Below are 16,152 nucleotides of genomic sequence, written 5' to 3'. Positions count from 1 at the left end.
CTTTCACACTTCTGTGGTAATTCAAATTTTCCTGTTATTATTGGGTCAATTTTTAGAACTTCAAGTTTTCTTTTGTCCCCCCCAGGGTTATATATAAAATTTCATTATAATAGTTAATAATGAAGCAATACTTGAGCACTTACCACTTGCACTAGTTTAAGTGCTCAGAATGGATTAACTCTTAATTCTTTCAACACCCCTTATGAAACAGGTGCTATTTTCATTTTACAACTGAAAAAATTCTTTGAATGTTTCCTACATATAGAGATATATCTTTTTATCATTCCTACTCTTCTTTACATTTGTTCTTTTTTCTATAACCAAGCTCAGAAGAGGTGTGCCATCCTTACCAACTTTTCAAAGCACTAGGATTGGGTTTTCTTTGTGCTACTTCCCTTATTAAAAGAATAGATTTTCAAATCATTAATTTTAGTTGTTTGCCTGGTAAGTTATTCATCCCAATTCCTTTTGGTTTATTCTGTAACATTTCACCCTAATTACTCAAGCAATTAGTGTTCATAATGAAGGTTTATAAAATTTCTTGGAGAACAGCTTTGGCCTGTCCCACTGACTATGGTATGAAGATTTTTCCTTTACAACCTTGTCTCAAATATTTCAGTGTCATTTTTTTAAAATCTTTTTTTAAAACTTATGATTTACAGTTTTATCAGATTATGACCACAAAAAATATGGTCTGGAAAAACTTTTCTTTTTAAAACTTATTATTATGTGATTAATTTTTTTAAGTGTTTCATGAACATAAAGGGAAAGAACATGGCTGAAGGAAGAAGGATGTCTGAGCAAAATCACATTTTCTTTCAACTGTCAGTATACGGTACTTTCATTGTTTTCCAGCATCCAGTGCAGTAGATTAAAAAAAAAAAAAAATCAAACGCCAGTCTGATTTGATTTCCTTTCCTTTGTAATTTCTGCTGTCTACAAACTTGGAAGACTTTTTTTCCTTATCTTTAAAATCCATAAACTTTATAAGAATATGTCTAGATTTGTCTTTTTAAAAATAATATTTATTTACTTATTTATTTTGGCTGCGCCGATTCTTAGTTCTGGCATGCAGGATCTTTTAGTTGCGGCATGCATGTGGGATCTAGTTCCCCGACCAGGGATTGAACCCGGCCCCCTGTATTGGGAGCATGGAGTCTTACCCACTGGACCACAAGCGAAGTCCCTAGATTTGTGTCTTTTTTGACCTCAGAAAATCATACAATTTTGGCCTCAGGCTCTAAGGACTGGCAAACCCTCTTCTCAGCTAGTCCCTCAGTTCCTGGAAGGAACAAAGGGAAAGGAAGCTCTGTACCTGTCATCTCCATGGAGACCTAGAGAAACTTGTAATCAAAGATGCACCCAACTGTCTTGCCTACTGAATTACTCCAGAAGAAACCGGAAGGGAGAGGGAAACAGGAATATAGACTCAAACCACCAGCTGTCTGATATCCGCTATAAATCCTGTATTGGTCATTTTAAACCAACTATTATAATGAAGTCATTCTGAGCTTTCACAACCTTGATCCTAATTTTTTAAAGTTCAACCTTCTTCTAAGGAAGCTGTGTAGAATTTAAATTTTAATCCTCAATGAAGAATGATGAACTTACCTAAAATAGCTTCATTTTGGGTAAAATTGTTTCCTTTTAGGTAAAATTAGAAGAAATCTACAATAAAAAACAACCAACCTCAATAAACTGCTACCAACTTTCAGCATCTGTATTTCCTGGGCATTCTGTTACTATACCTGATCATGTATGTCAACCATTACTGCATTCTGCTGGGGTGGATGAGCAGCAGGGTGTAATAGACGGGGAGATACATTCGGAGGGTGGAAGGCTCGAGGTTCCTCTATTGCTTGCTGCTGTGCATAAGGGAGATGGTGATAATTTTCATCTTGACTAATGGAATTATGTCGAGACAGACGATCCCTTCTTCCTCTCTGGCGCCTGACAGGAGGACTGTAATATAGCAAAAATGTCAAAAAGGTTGTTATAATGTTTACTGTTGTGATCCATCAGGATTCTGTATTGTCTCTCGTTGTAATCCATTAGTAGTATATGCTAAGGTAGGCTTGAGTATTAAAGAATTGCTGTGGTCCATCATCAGCTCTGAACACTTACAAATTTAAATAGAATGTATATGTTTTTCAAAATATAACAGAAGTAAACAAAATTGATAATCAGCTCTGAGATTATTTAGAAATCAATAGCCAATCACTGTCATTTTGGGGGAGGGGGTTTAATTGTATAAAACTGATCCTTTTATAGGCAAATATAGTCAAATATCAGCAATTTCATATGGTTTAACCTATTATTTTGCCTCCTTTATTTTATAAACATTTTAGAACAAATTTTAATTTGCATATGTACCTTGGCTGTAATCCACATATGACTAATGGGCATTTTATGTTTGTCTATCTGGCTAAGACACATAGAAAAGACATAGTTCCTATATGCCCAAAATGACAATTTTAAAAACCGAGAGTAGAAAATACATAAAATAACTAAAACACATTTAATTTGTTGACAATTGCAAATAATCGAGTAATTGGGTAAATGCCGAGAATGGAAATGATGGCAAAATAGCATCAGCATAAATGTTCCAGTAATATACAGAATTTTTAGGTAGAATCTGGTTACTGAAGGAAACCACTTTTACTCCCCATGCACTTGTCATGGACATAGTTTAACACAAATAACAAGTTATCATGAGTAGACTTCCAACTTCCACTTCCCTACAATTCCACAATTCAGCTCCACTGCTTTTTACAATGCCTCAGCACACATAACAATTCGAAAAAGCAGCAGGCCTCATTAAAAATGTACTCCACATTAGGCAAAAGAGGACGAACAGCCCCCTTCAAGACACAGCTGCACACAGCCACCTCAGCAGCATTTACTGAGGACAGGTCACCTTTCCCTTAAGAGGTGCACTCTGCACCTCTAAATCTGTTTCTTCTCACTCTCAACTGCCCAGTCTTAAAAAGAAAAAGGGACACTCCTTTGCAACATCAACTCCTCTACAGTGCTCTTAAAACTAACTCCCAGGTTCTTGCTCCATTTATTGCTTCCTCTATCTTTATTTTCAGCATAACTCTTTTTTGCATTTCTGCTTCAAAACTGACATACTGTATTTCACTGATTTTCAGATGCCATCCACCTTCGAACTCACTTTAATGTTTTGAGATAATTTTAATATAATTTTTGTGTACCCCTCACCCAGCTTTCCTTCATGTTAATATCTTCCATTAGAATAATTATCAAAATTAGGAAATAAACCTTGGTATCATACTGTTAACTAAACAACAGAATGTATTCAGATTTTACCCAGTTTTTCTACCAATATCCCCTCACGGTCTAAAAATCCAGTGCAGGATCCCATCATTGCATATAGTGGTCATGGTTCCTTAGTCTTCTCCAATCCATGACAGTTCCTCAGTCTTTCACGACCTTGATACCTCTGAAGACATATTTACTCTGCAGAATACCCTTTAACCCAGATTTGTCTGATGTTTTCGCATGATCTGCATGACATTATGCATTACTGGAAAGGATATCACAGAGGTGATAGGCCCTTTTCAGTGCATTGTATCCAGGGGCACATGACATCACATGCATCACTCATGCCTATGTATTTACCACCAATCACTTGGCTAAATTGGTTTCTGCCAAGACCCTCTACTACAAAATCACCATTCTTCCCTTTGTAATTACCAAATACTTGGGGGGGGGGGGAGATACTTTGAGACCATGCAAATATTCTGCTTCTGCTAAAAGTTTTGCCAATAACTTTAGCATGCATGAATGGACCTTCAGCTATCACTATTATAATATTCTAATGGTGATTTTCTACTCCCCTCATTTCTTCCACATGTATTAATTGGAATTCCATAAGGAAGAACTGTTCCCTCTCTCCCATTTATTTGTTTATTCACTTATTTATGAGTATGGGCTAATGGATATTTATTTTATTCTTTAGGTTATAATCCACACTATTGTTTTATTTTGTTGTTAAAATTATTTCAACTTTGTCCAATGGGAGCACATTCAGTTTAGCTCCTGTGCCCTTTTACTACTGTTCCTTACTATACGGACAATATGCTCTAGGCTTATCTTGTATTTTCCCTATACCAACTCTGGAATTAACCAGTTTTCCAGAGCCCTGGTTCCTTTGACTGTGGAATGGTATTTAGAAGGTAAGTGCGCTGACTGCTACACTATTTCTAGTCTCTCTAAGAGAAAAGAACAAGAAAATTTATCTATGTATACTAATTCACGTATATGTACATAGCTTTATACCTGTAAAAGTATTTTAAAGGACTGTTTAATGTATCACTAAAAAGAGCTGCCAATTAGATTATACTATACCATCAATTTAGAGACATTATGATGTGAAAAAATGTGTACCTTACAATCAAAATAGAAAATATACGCCCAGATCACTCATCTCCCGAAAAAACACTCAGCCTGTCCACAAACTTTAAGGGTCCCTTTTAATATTGTTTTATTCTGTTGTTGCTTCTTGCTCTCACTTCCCTACTCAAACATAATTTCAATAACGCAAACTTAACACAAATTAAGACCCAAGCTCTCACGCTGACACATAAGTTCCTTGACAATTTTGGTCCTTGTCTTTACTGAATTGCCTCTCATTAAATCTGTTATGTATGCCTTTGTAGTAGAACATTTAGAAAGCAGAATTATTGGAAAATCTAGAAATAATAAACAGTGATAAGATGAACAAATATTTCTTTCAGTTGACTTTTATATCTATGATAGGTACTACTTTGTCACTTTGTTTTAGATGTATCACTTGTGAACAGCACAAAGCTCTTCCCTCCTGGTCTCACTGACCTGCCTTTTGTTGGATTGCATTTTCTATATATGTTGTTTATCTGTTTCATTGTGTGGAAGCTATATGTTCCAGTTCTATTCTTCTAGTGACTACACTTGAATTTTTAAACACATAATTCAATTTTTCTGAAAACATCTAGATTGCACATTTTTACTTCTCTCTGCTCTGTCCCCATTTTACATTCAGATCTTTCCTGAAATTTTTTCTTTTTTTTTGAACAACAGACCTTTATTCAGACTTAGCAGTATGTCTTTTTTGTTTCCTTTCCTAATCAAATGGTATTAAATCTTACATTTATTCTTCCACTTCCTAGAGTACAGTATTTAATAATTCTTTCAAGAAGGTTCTCTTTTTTTTTCTTTTATTATTTCTTTTTTAATTGTAGTTGCTGTACAATATTACTTAAGTTACAGGTGTACAATACAGTGATTCACAATTTTAAAGGTTATGTTCCACTTATAGTCATTATGAAATACTGGCTATACTCCCCGTGTTGTATATGTATCCTTGCAGCTTATTTTATACCTAATAGTTTGTACCTCTTATCCCCTACCCTTATATTAGCCCTCTCCGTCCTCCTTCCCTCTCCCCACCGGTAACCACTAGTTTGTTCTCTGTATCTGTGAGTCTGCTTCTTTTTTTACATTCAACTAGTTAGCTGTATTTTTTAGATTCCATATATATAAGTGATGTCATACAGTATTTGTTTTTCTCTGACTTATTTTACTTGGCATAATGCCCTCCAAGTCCATCCATGTTGCTGCAAATGGCAAAATTTCGGCCTTTTTAATGGCTGAGTAGTATTCCATTGTGTGGAACACACACACACACACACACACACATCCTTTATCCATTCACCTGTTGATGGACACTTAGGTTGCTTCCATACCTTGGCAATCGTAAATAATGCTGCTATGAACACTGGGGTGCATATGTTTCTGAATTAGTATTTTTGGTTTTTTTGGATATCTACCCAGGAGTGAAACTGCTGGATCATATGGTAGTTTTGTTTTTAGTGTTTCTGAGAAATCTTCATACTATTTTCCATAGTGGCTGCACCAATTTACATTCCCACCAACAGTGTATAAGGGTTCTCTTTTTTCCACACCTTTGCTAACATTTGTTTTTTGCGTTCTTTTCGATAATAGCTGTTCTGCCAGGTGTGAGGTGGTATCTCATTGTGGTTTGGATTTGCATCTCCCTGATGATTAGCAATACTGAGCATCTTTCCATGTACCTGTTGGCCACCTGCACTTCCTCTCTGAAAAACTGTCTACTCAGGTCTTCTGCCCATTTTTTAACTGAGTTTTTTTTTGACATTGAGTTGTATGAGCTGTTTATATATGTTCGATATTAATCCCATATTGGTCATATCATTTGCAAACATCTTCTCCCATTCAGTAGGCTGTCCTTTCATTTTGTCGATGAATTTTGTGCTGTGCAAAAGCTTTTAAGTTTAATTAAGTCCGATTTGTTTATTTTTGCTTTAATTTTCTTCTCTTTAGGAGACAGATCCAAAAAATACTGCTGCAATTTATGTGAAAGAGTTCACCTATGTTTTCCTCTAGGAGTTTTATAGTATCTGGTCTTACATTTAGCTGTTTAATCCATTTTGAATTTATTTCTGTATATTGTGTTAGAGAATGTTCTAATTTTATTTTTTTACATGTAGCTGTCCAGTTTTCCCAGCACCACTTACTGAGGAGGCTGCCTTTTCTCCATTGTATATTCTTGCCTCCTTTGCCACAGACTGACCATACTGCGTGGGTTTATTTCTGGGCTTTCCATCCTGTTCCATTGATCTATGTGTCTGTTTTTATGCCAGTATCGTACTGTCTTGATGACTGTAGCTTTGTAGTATATAGTCTGAAGTCAGGGAGCATGATTCCTTCAGCTCTGTTGTTTTTTCTCAAGATTGTTTTGGCCATTCAGGATATTTTGTGTCTCCATACAAACTTTAAAATTATTTGTTCTAGTTCTGTGAAAAATGCCATTGGCATTTTGATGGAGACTGCACTGAATCTGTAGATTGCCTTGGGTAGTATGGTCCTTTTAACAATATTAATTCTTCCAATCCAAGAACACGGTATATCTTTCCATCTGTTTTTGTCATCCTCAATTTTTTTCATCAGTGCCTTACAGTTTTCCAAGTACAGGTCTTCTAACTCCTTAAGTAGGTTTATTCCTAGGTATTTTATTCTTTTTGATGTGATGGTAAATGAGACTGTTTCCTTAATTTCTCTTTTTGATGGTTTGTCATTCACGTATAGAAATGCAACAGATTTATGTATATTAATTCTGTAACCTGCAACTCCACTGAATTCATTGATGAGCTCTGGTAGTATCCTGGTGGCATCTTTAGGATTTTCTATGCATAGTATCACATCATCTGCAAACAGTGACAATTTTACTTCTTCCTTTCCAACTTGGATTCCTTTTCTTTTTCCTGTCTGACTGCTTTGGCTACGACATCCAAAACTATGTTAAGTAAAAGTGGCGATAGTGGACATCCTCGTCTTATTCCTGATCTTGGAGGGAACGCTTTCAGGTTTTCACCGTTGAGTATGATGTCAGCTGTAGGTTTGTCATATAAGGCCTTTATTATGTTGAGGTATGTGCCCTCTATGCCTACTTTCTGGAGAGTTATCCAATCATAAATGGATGCTAAATCTTATCAAAAGCTTTTTCTACATCTATTGAAACGATTATATGGTTTTTATTCTTCAATTTGTTAATGTTGTGTATCACACTGATTGACTTGTGGATACTGAAAAATCCTTGCAACCCCAGGATAAATCCCTCTTGATCATGATGTATGATTCAGGGAGGATCTCTTATTGTTCAACATTCTTCATCTCTGAATGTTTGTGCATATTCTTAAATTTCACCAAGATCTTGCTCAACACTCAGTCTTTCTTCAATTTTTAAAAAAATATTTATTTATTTATGGATGCATTGGGTCTTCGTTGCTGCACACGGGCTTTCTCTAGTTGCGGCGAGCGGGGGCTACTCTTCGTTGTGGCGCGGGCTTCTCATTGCAATGGCTTCTCTTGTTGTGGAGCACGGTCTCCAGTAGTTGTGGCACATGGGCTTCAGTAGTTGTGGCTCACAGGCTCTAGAGTGCAGGCTCAGTAGTTGTGGCACATAGGCTTAGTTGCTCCGTGGCATGTGGGATCTTCCCGGACCAGGGCTCAAACCTGCATCCCCTGCATTGGCAGGCAGATTCTTAACCACTGAGCCACCAGAGAAGTCCCTCTTCAATTCTTGAAAATGATTTTGTACTATTTCTGTCTAAATTGTTCCCTTCTATTGTTTCCGCCTGGAAATATGATTAGACATATTCAGAACTGATGACTCTTGCCTATATTTAAATTTCTTTTCCACACTTTCCATTTTGCCCTTTTACACTACATTCTGGGAAAATTCCTTCACTTGATCTTCCAGGGACCAAGATGTTTTTTCTGCCTGTTTATTAATTTTACCAACTAAGATTTCCAGTTGATTTTTATGGATACAATCTCTTCCACTTCTCTCATGCTACACTTATTCTAAAATTCTATTTTGTTTATTCTCTTAATTGTTTTATTTCTTCTATTAATGGTTTCTTCAAGTTCTTTCTTGTATTGAGTTTCAGTGCCCTTCTTTCACTTTGTTGGCTTTCCTCAAATGTTGGCTTTCCTCAAATGTTTGCGAGTGACGACAAATCACAGGACAGGGGTTATCAGAAGGAGGGTTTTTAATGCTCTATTTTAACCTAGGTGTTGGGCACACCTGTGTGTTATCCTTTTAAGTGTACACTTGTTTTACAAGTTCTCCTGAATGTACGTCACATTTCGCCATAAAGCAATAGGAAAGATTACAGCAGGGGCTCAGGCTGTAACCTTGAAACAACCAACCTTATTTCCTCATGCTATAACATTTAACAGCTATAAAATATTTTACCTGGTTGGCATAACATTATTTTACGTAAACATTCCCATATAATTGGGTAATACTGCACCAGATAATGTAAAAGTCTTAGTGTGTCAACAGAATACAGCTCAGGAACAGGTTTATCTTGTCTTATTTGGAACAATGAATGATGGGTTTTAAGACTCCTTCAGTATTAGTTTCCTAGGGCTGCCCTAATAAAATACCACAGACTCACTTAAACAATAGAAATTCATTTTCTCACAGTCCTAGAGACTATGTCCAAGATCAAGGTGCCAGCATGGCTGGTTTCTAGCGAGAGCTCTCTTCCTAGAGTCTCCTCTTATAAGGACACTAATCCTCTTGGATCAGGGCCCCATCCTTATGACCTCATTCAGCCTAAATTAATTCCTTAGAGGCCTCATCTCTAAATACATCCACACTGGGGGCTAAGGCATCAACCTATGGATCTTCAGGAGACACAAACATTTAGTCTGTAATACCACATCCTGGACATATAAACAGTTGTCTCACCCCAAGTATGCTCTATTTCCTTGGAAGAAGAAAGGTATGACCTCAGACAACTACTAAAGAGGAAGCAGCTCAGGAAATGTATTCCCCTGGGAAGGAAAAGCAAGGGGCAAGTCCTATATGGAAGACAGGACTGAAAGTCAAACTAAATTTCAGTCACTCTTCATATCACAGGCTCCACAATTTTAAAGAAACTTAATTAAGCTCCCAGTTGCCTTAGAGGATACAGAAGGAATATCTGGAGAGAGGTTATTCATTTCTAAGAATGGAGTGGATAAGAATTGCACGAAAAAGAGGCTGCTCATTCCTAAGACCATGGTTCTATATTTCCTTATAGTTATGAACTATAAAATGCATTTTTCAGTAATATGGATTGAAGGCTAGCCCACAAAAAGTCTTAAACCTTAAAGTAGTTGAATTCACATATAATGGTACGGATTGATTTTAGGTAAACCAATTTAGCCTTTCAATTCCTTCTTCTGTCAGTCACAAGCTAAATGAACTCTCATGACGGACTGTAGAAATCTAAACAACTTGTAACGTTGTTTCTCGTGTGTAAGCGTACAAGTAAAAAGGTGTTGATGTGTTTATAAAATTCCTACAGAAAAAATGCTTTCTGATGTTAAAAAAAAAATTCACAAATCTACCAATGACCACAAATTTAATAAGTAACTGTAACCAACTAACCTTCTTCTGTTGCGTGCAGGTGTGTTGCATCGTTCCCCTGAGAAGTGATGTTGGCTTGGTCGAACTGAAGGGGGCTGCCTATTTGATGTCATCTCCCATGGTCGCATTGGTGGTGAGGGGGCTGGTGATGCTGATGTATAATCAAAGACTGAATGAGAGAGGCGCTGTCTCTTGGGACTTGGACTATCTTCACTCTGCCAATGCAACAAAATCAATCAACTGAATAAAATCTTTTAAGGATTTTTGCATTACTGTTTACATACATAGGTGTTTAAGTATGTTTACCACAAAGTGTAAAGGAGGGAAAAAATACACTATCAACCTGAATTAAATACCTTTAAAAGAAACGAGGGGTGGGGTGGGGTGGGAAAGGGAGATACACAGTAAATAATATCAAATGAAAAGTTAACTTTTCTTTAAAATATCATAAAATTAACCAGGTAACAACACACAAGGTACACAACAGGGCAATAAACAATTTCTATGGTACTTGACCACCTCTTTAAAGCTCTAATTCAGCTGAGAAAATCTACTATGTCCTCCCATCAGTTAACAGTTATTCTTTTAGGCATTAATTCTTAGCTGAGAGATCAATTTAGGAGGGGGTATAATTTTTTTTTAACATCTTTATTGGGGTATAATTGCTTTACAACGGTGTGTCAGTTTCTGCTTAAGGGGGTATAATTTAAGTAGGCCCTTGATTTGATTTAAAATCACACTTGCCTGCCTCTTTATTCCTGTTATTTAAGGCCATTACATTTATTATTTAATAATGTTTATGTGGACAAAGTAAAATTTATTTAAAACATTAAAAAACAGTCAACTGATCTAGTTCATCAGTTCTTAACTAGAATGTCATAGAATATCTTTGGGAAAGACATGGCATTTCAGGTAGATCATGGGAGTGGTAGATAATTAAAAACCCATACCTGTTAATGTTGAAGCACAGTCTCAAGTTTTCAAGGGTTTAGCTATAAAATTGGTATGGATCACTTAACTGAATTATTAACTCTCCAGGATTCCCCACACAACTCAATTTTCCAATTGAGTCTCTCATCAAAACTGTCAAAATTACAAGTTAACTGAAAGTCTGATGAGGGCTGTGTGTTTTCTAATAGAGCCTCTCCTATCTCCAGTCTACTCCTGCAAATTCTAATCATTTGGGCATTAGGGAACTTTTGATTGGCACCTGCTGCTACAACAAAAATGTTAATATTAGCTAAAGAATATATGAGGTTACGTACTATGTTACATTTTAAAATATAAGCATATAAAATAGAACTGATTAAACTGACGGGAATGAAGCAAACTGCTAAATGGTTACTTTTGATCATTCTAAATTATTTAGCAGATGTATTCAAAAAACCATGTCATTTTCCTTCTATACTTAAGAATATTATAATTCACATTTGTTATAACTAAAATAGAAAATAGTTTTCAGAACCATATACAAATGCTCTTGTAACTTTCCTCACACTAACCTTATTTTCTCCCTATATTTAATGGTGCTATTAAAAGTAGTTGTTTTTAACCCCTTGATTTTAATAAGAAAATCAGTTATGTTCTGATAATCCTAAAACTTAGAAAGTGAAAAATAACCATTAATATTTAGATATTCTGATTAAAACAAAACAACAGAACAACTAAGACTTGACAAACTCATACATGAACCACACATAAGCATTAGAAATGTGATCTCCACGTGTGGTAAAACAGACTTGATTAACATTGACTTTCTGAGGTACAATATGCTAGCAACCAATCATAATCATTGGCTTTCATATGTATAAACCTGTACCGCAAAGCTTGATGCAAGCTAAGACATGGAACTCTGAATTCTAAAAATTCACTGCCCAAATGGAGGAGAATGCTACAGATCCACAAAATAACTAAGTATTGAAAAAACACTCAGGCTATCAACCTTTACATATTTTCAGTGATGTTCAGGTTGTGGGTTAGCATATTCTTATTTTACAACAAATGCATTACTTTTAAGAGTGGAGATAAGGAAAGATGACTGAGAAAGTCTCCCATCCCTTCTCTTTGTGTTGTGAAAGGTTCTCAGTGTGTAAGAGGAGACAAAGACTAGGAAGTGGGGCTCCCCTGGTGGCGCAGTGGTTGAGAGTCCGCCTGCCAATGCAGGGGACACAGGTTCGTGCCCCGGTTCGGGAAGATCCCACATGCCGTGGAGCGGCTGGGCCCGTGAGCCATGGCCACTGAGCCTGCGCATCCGGAGCCTGTGCTCTGCAACGGGAGAAGCCACAACAGTGATAGGCCCACGTACAGCCAAAAAAAAAAAAAGACTAGGAAGTGAAGGGAAATATGTGGAAGTGAGCTCTTCATTAGGATTATGGTAATAAGCCTTACTTTTTCACTCAAAGTAACAGGAAACCACAACTGACATGGGATTTAGTGACATGGGATTACTAAAAGGTTATTTTACTATATGCAATATGGTTTCATCATATTCCTTATCAATTTTAATACTCTAAGGAACTGTGTAAAAAATTCTTAGTTTCCAGAAAAAGAAAGGGGGAGTAACCTACAAAGAAAAAGAATTAGATTAGCATTAGACTTCCCACAGAAAACAAAAGATGCTATTTTCTGGGGGAAAATAATGTTGAATATAGAGTTTTATACTCCAATCAAACTATTAGTCTAGTATAAGGGAAAAAACAAAGACCTTGCCAGATGTATTAAGATTCAAAGTTGCTTCTCACATATCCATTCAGAAAATTTTACTTGATTGATTTTTATGTATGCGTGCATGCTCTCTCCTTCACCTGGGGACATATATATAAATACAGGATCCAAGAAATAGAAGTAACCCAGAAGTGCAATGAAAAGAAATCCCAGGGTGATGGCAGTACAGCAGGTCTGAAAAACAATCATTACAAATTAGAAAGAATCAGAGGACTCTGAGAAAAATACCATACACAATGTGGATTCAAAAACAGTATGATTGAGAACTTACAAGTTCTTAATAAAACTTAAGCCCACAGCTCTCTTATCATAAGAAATATAAAAAGGCAATCAGGGACTTCCCTGCTGGTCCAGTGGTAAAGAATCTGCCTTCCAATGCAGGGGACGCGGGTTCAATCCCTGGTCGGGCACCTAAGTCCGCGCACCTCAACTAGAGAGCCCGCGTGCCACAAACTACAGAGCGCATGTGCTCTGGAGCCTGCGCGCCACAACTAGAGAGAGAAAACCCGCACACCACAACTAGAGAAGCCCGTGTGCCCCAATGAAGAGCCCACGCGCCTCGATGAAGACCCCGTGTGCTGCAACAAAGACCCAATGCAGCCAAAAAAATAAAGAAAATAAATATTTTTTTTAAAAAAGGCAATCAGAGAGTGGAGGACAAAGATGAAAACAAATCCATATCGTTTTGTCACCTAAAGCATCCTCTGAGTAGGACAGGTAGTCAAAAGATTACAACTCCTCCTCCATGGGCCAAACATGCTACTTGGTTCTGCAATGACTATACAAGTATCCTAATACTATGAAGAATGTTTACTGGTTTTCAATTATTATAATCAACATAGGACAAGGCATGAAAGATCACTGTTGTAGTTACAGAACAGAAATAAGTATAAATAAGTATAATAAAATAAGTATTTTATCAAATAAACTTTGATATAAAGTAACTGTAACGACTTCTGTGACAAAATCATGGACCAGAAGTGAAAATCCTAACATAAACATCTAGAAATAATGGTTTAAATACAAAAAAAAAAAATTTAAAGGTATTGCTGGATTCAGAGAAAAAGAGAAATTTCCAAGGACCAGAAACAAAGAGGAAAACTGAAAACCAGGTTTGTTTTTTGATATTCGCAGGAGGGACAGAAGATAAGGTCCTATCACTGAGACCCCTGCATAAGGCCAAAATTTCCAAAGTACTATGCTTTCAATAAAAGGGAAGACTAGAAGAAGTCAGCCATTGGCACAGAGTGTCTACTCTGTATGTACTGAGAACTGGAGAAGGGATCACATCCCTGAGAATTCAAACCACAGGTTAGCTCCTCACACCAAGGCTGGGGTTCAAATTTTTCACTACCCATGTTGTCTGTGAACCTCTAAACTTAGAAATTAATATAAAAACTGATCTAGAATTATGGTACCACAACGACTCTTGACAGAAGTAAATGCAAAGCAGAATCTGGAGGAATACTCCTATTACCTAGGCCAGTGGTTCTCAAACTTTTGCATGCATCAGAAACACCAGATTGTTGGGTCCACTCCCCAGTCTCTCATTCAGACAGTTTGGATTGGGACCCAAGAATTTTGCATTTCTAACATGATCCCATATGATGCTTGGTACTGCTCGTCTGTGACTACACTCTGAGAACCACTGAACTAAGAGATAAGGGACTCTCTTAAGAAAAGTCCCTAAGGATAAATTCACCATTACAGAAAAATTTACGTTTTGAAATCTCAGGGGGGAGCAGTTCCCTCCTGTCCCTGCTGACTCTGTGCCTGTAGGCTGACTAGAAAGTACCAGATGTTGACAACTTAAACCTGTAAGATGTTGAGTCAAGTCAGGTACTAGTACTGTCTCTACTGGTACAGAATACTGTAGAGATATTACAGTACAGAATACGGATGCAGATTCAGGGATCAAGGGAGGAAGGACAGAAGAAAATTAGCCAGCTAGCTTTTATACTCAGTATTCAGCATCTGATAAAATGAGTACAGGATTACACCTCTGTTACACCAAATCTTTATAACCAAAACATCATTATTAGAAGTGAAAACAACCCATAAGAAAGTATTCCACAGTTTCAAAAAAAGCAAATCAGAAATGATTAAATGCTAAATACCATGGGAGAAAAAAAAAACAAATACACGTGCATATGTATAAACACGCACACATAAAATATAAATAATATTTATATATATGTCAGTCAGGAAGTCTTGAAGATAATGCAAACTTTCCCCAAAGCATAAACAGGTTCCAAGTCCTAGATTAAAAATGGTGATTGAAAAGTGCCTCTGATTTCAGCAAACACTAGTGAGCCCCAAGGACTTCTCAAAGGAACAAGGGGGCAACTAGAGTCGGGGAGATAAAATCTCCAATAATCTGGTCCCCTCTCCTCTCATTATTCAGGACTACCATTCATCTCAGATTTACAAATAAATAAGCATAGCAAGATTTATGAGTTCCCAATCCTCTTTTAAACTTCCAGACTCTATCTGCCTTATTCTATCTGACAAAAGATTAAGTTTCTCATTCCACAACCATTAAATTTAAATGGCCCAGGAGAGGAAATACTTACTGAATTCCATTCATTTAAAATAAGAGACATGAAAGCACTTAGAAAACTGAAACACTCTACATAAAGCAACTTGCTAATAAAAAATAACCACCAAGACAGATCCCTTTTTGTAAATAATAATTAATAACTTTACATTTGAATCACATAATGTACAAAATGATCTCTACACATTCTTTCATTTAATTTTCCACAAAGTCTTTGTTTAAACTATATTCAAATTTATGTAAAATATGTTTCTATTAGTGAAGATGTACAAAAGACAATTCAGTGAATATACTGCCTTTGAACTACACAACATATATATAGTCCTGTTTCATATCCTTTACAAAGGACTTTAATTTTCTAATGCACAGCTTTGATTCCTCAGCTCAAAAGATTTCAGAACAAAATCCAACCTCATAACCACTCAAACAGTACATCCTCCTGGAATGTTATTTTACTTGTAGGTACGGGAGGGAAAAGAGACTTCAAATATTCTGTTTTCAAAAGTTACCATACCATGCATTAAAAAAAAAAAATCAGAACTTTGCTTTTTGACATGGTCCAAGTCTGTGTTTTTTCATAAAAGGCCAAAGAACAGAACAATTTTATGTGCAGTGAGTGCTTGCAAAGGGAATGTAGTGGTATAACATATTGCAATTCCATCATAATGAAGAGGATAAAATACCATGTGAAAATATTATGTTTCTATATTCGTTGGCCATAACTGCTAACCCAGCAGTGGCTTCCTGAGTTTAGGGAGGCCTGTTTGGCTAATTTCTGAATAATGTATTAACAACCTTAAGTCCTAGATTTTTCTTAGAACATCACTGGTTCACAAAAACTGATTTACCTTGATGCTGTAATTGTACTGTTTTCAAATGCTATATTTAGTTCCACAGAAGCTATAAA

At 36.4% G+C, this 16,152-nt stretch overlaps 1 protein-coding gene across 5 annotated transcripts in view; it reads right to left on the bottom strand.

Annotated features, from left to right (window-relative positions):
- Window positions 1–16,152, bottom strand: part of RNF38 (ring finger protein 38) — a gene marked incomplete at its 5' end in the record, with an annotated part of 123,970 nt that overhangs the window by 29,312 nt on the left and 78,506 nt on the right. For all 5 annotated transcript variants that reach the window (XM_082657324.1, XM_082657325.1, XM_082657326.1 and 2 more), the window contains 2 exons: window positions 1,749–1,962; window positions 9,986–10,179. In XM_082657324.1, coding sequence (XP_082513450.1) covers window positions 1,749–1,962; window positions 9,986–10,179 — 408 coding nt within the window. The remainder of the gene's footprint in view (window positions 1–1,748; window positions 1,963–9,985; window positions 10,180–16,152) is intronic.

Source organism: Grampus griseus (genome assembly GCF_964374135.1).
Source record: "Grampus griseus genome assembly, chromosome: 6".
NCBI lineage: Eukaryota > Metazoa > Chordata > Mammalia > Artiodactyla > Delphinidae > Grampus > Grampus griseus.
This window is presented reverse-complemented; position numbering and strand designations above follow the sequence as displayed.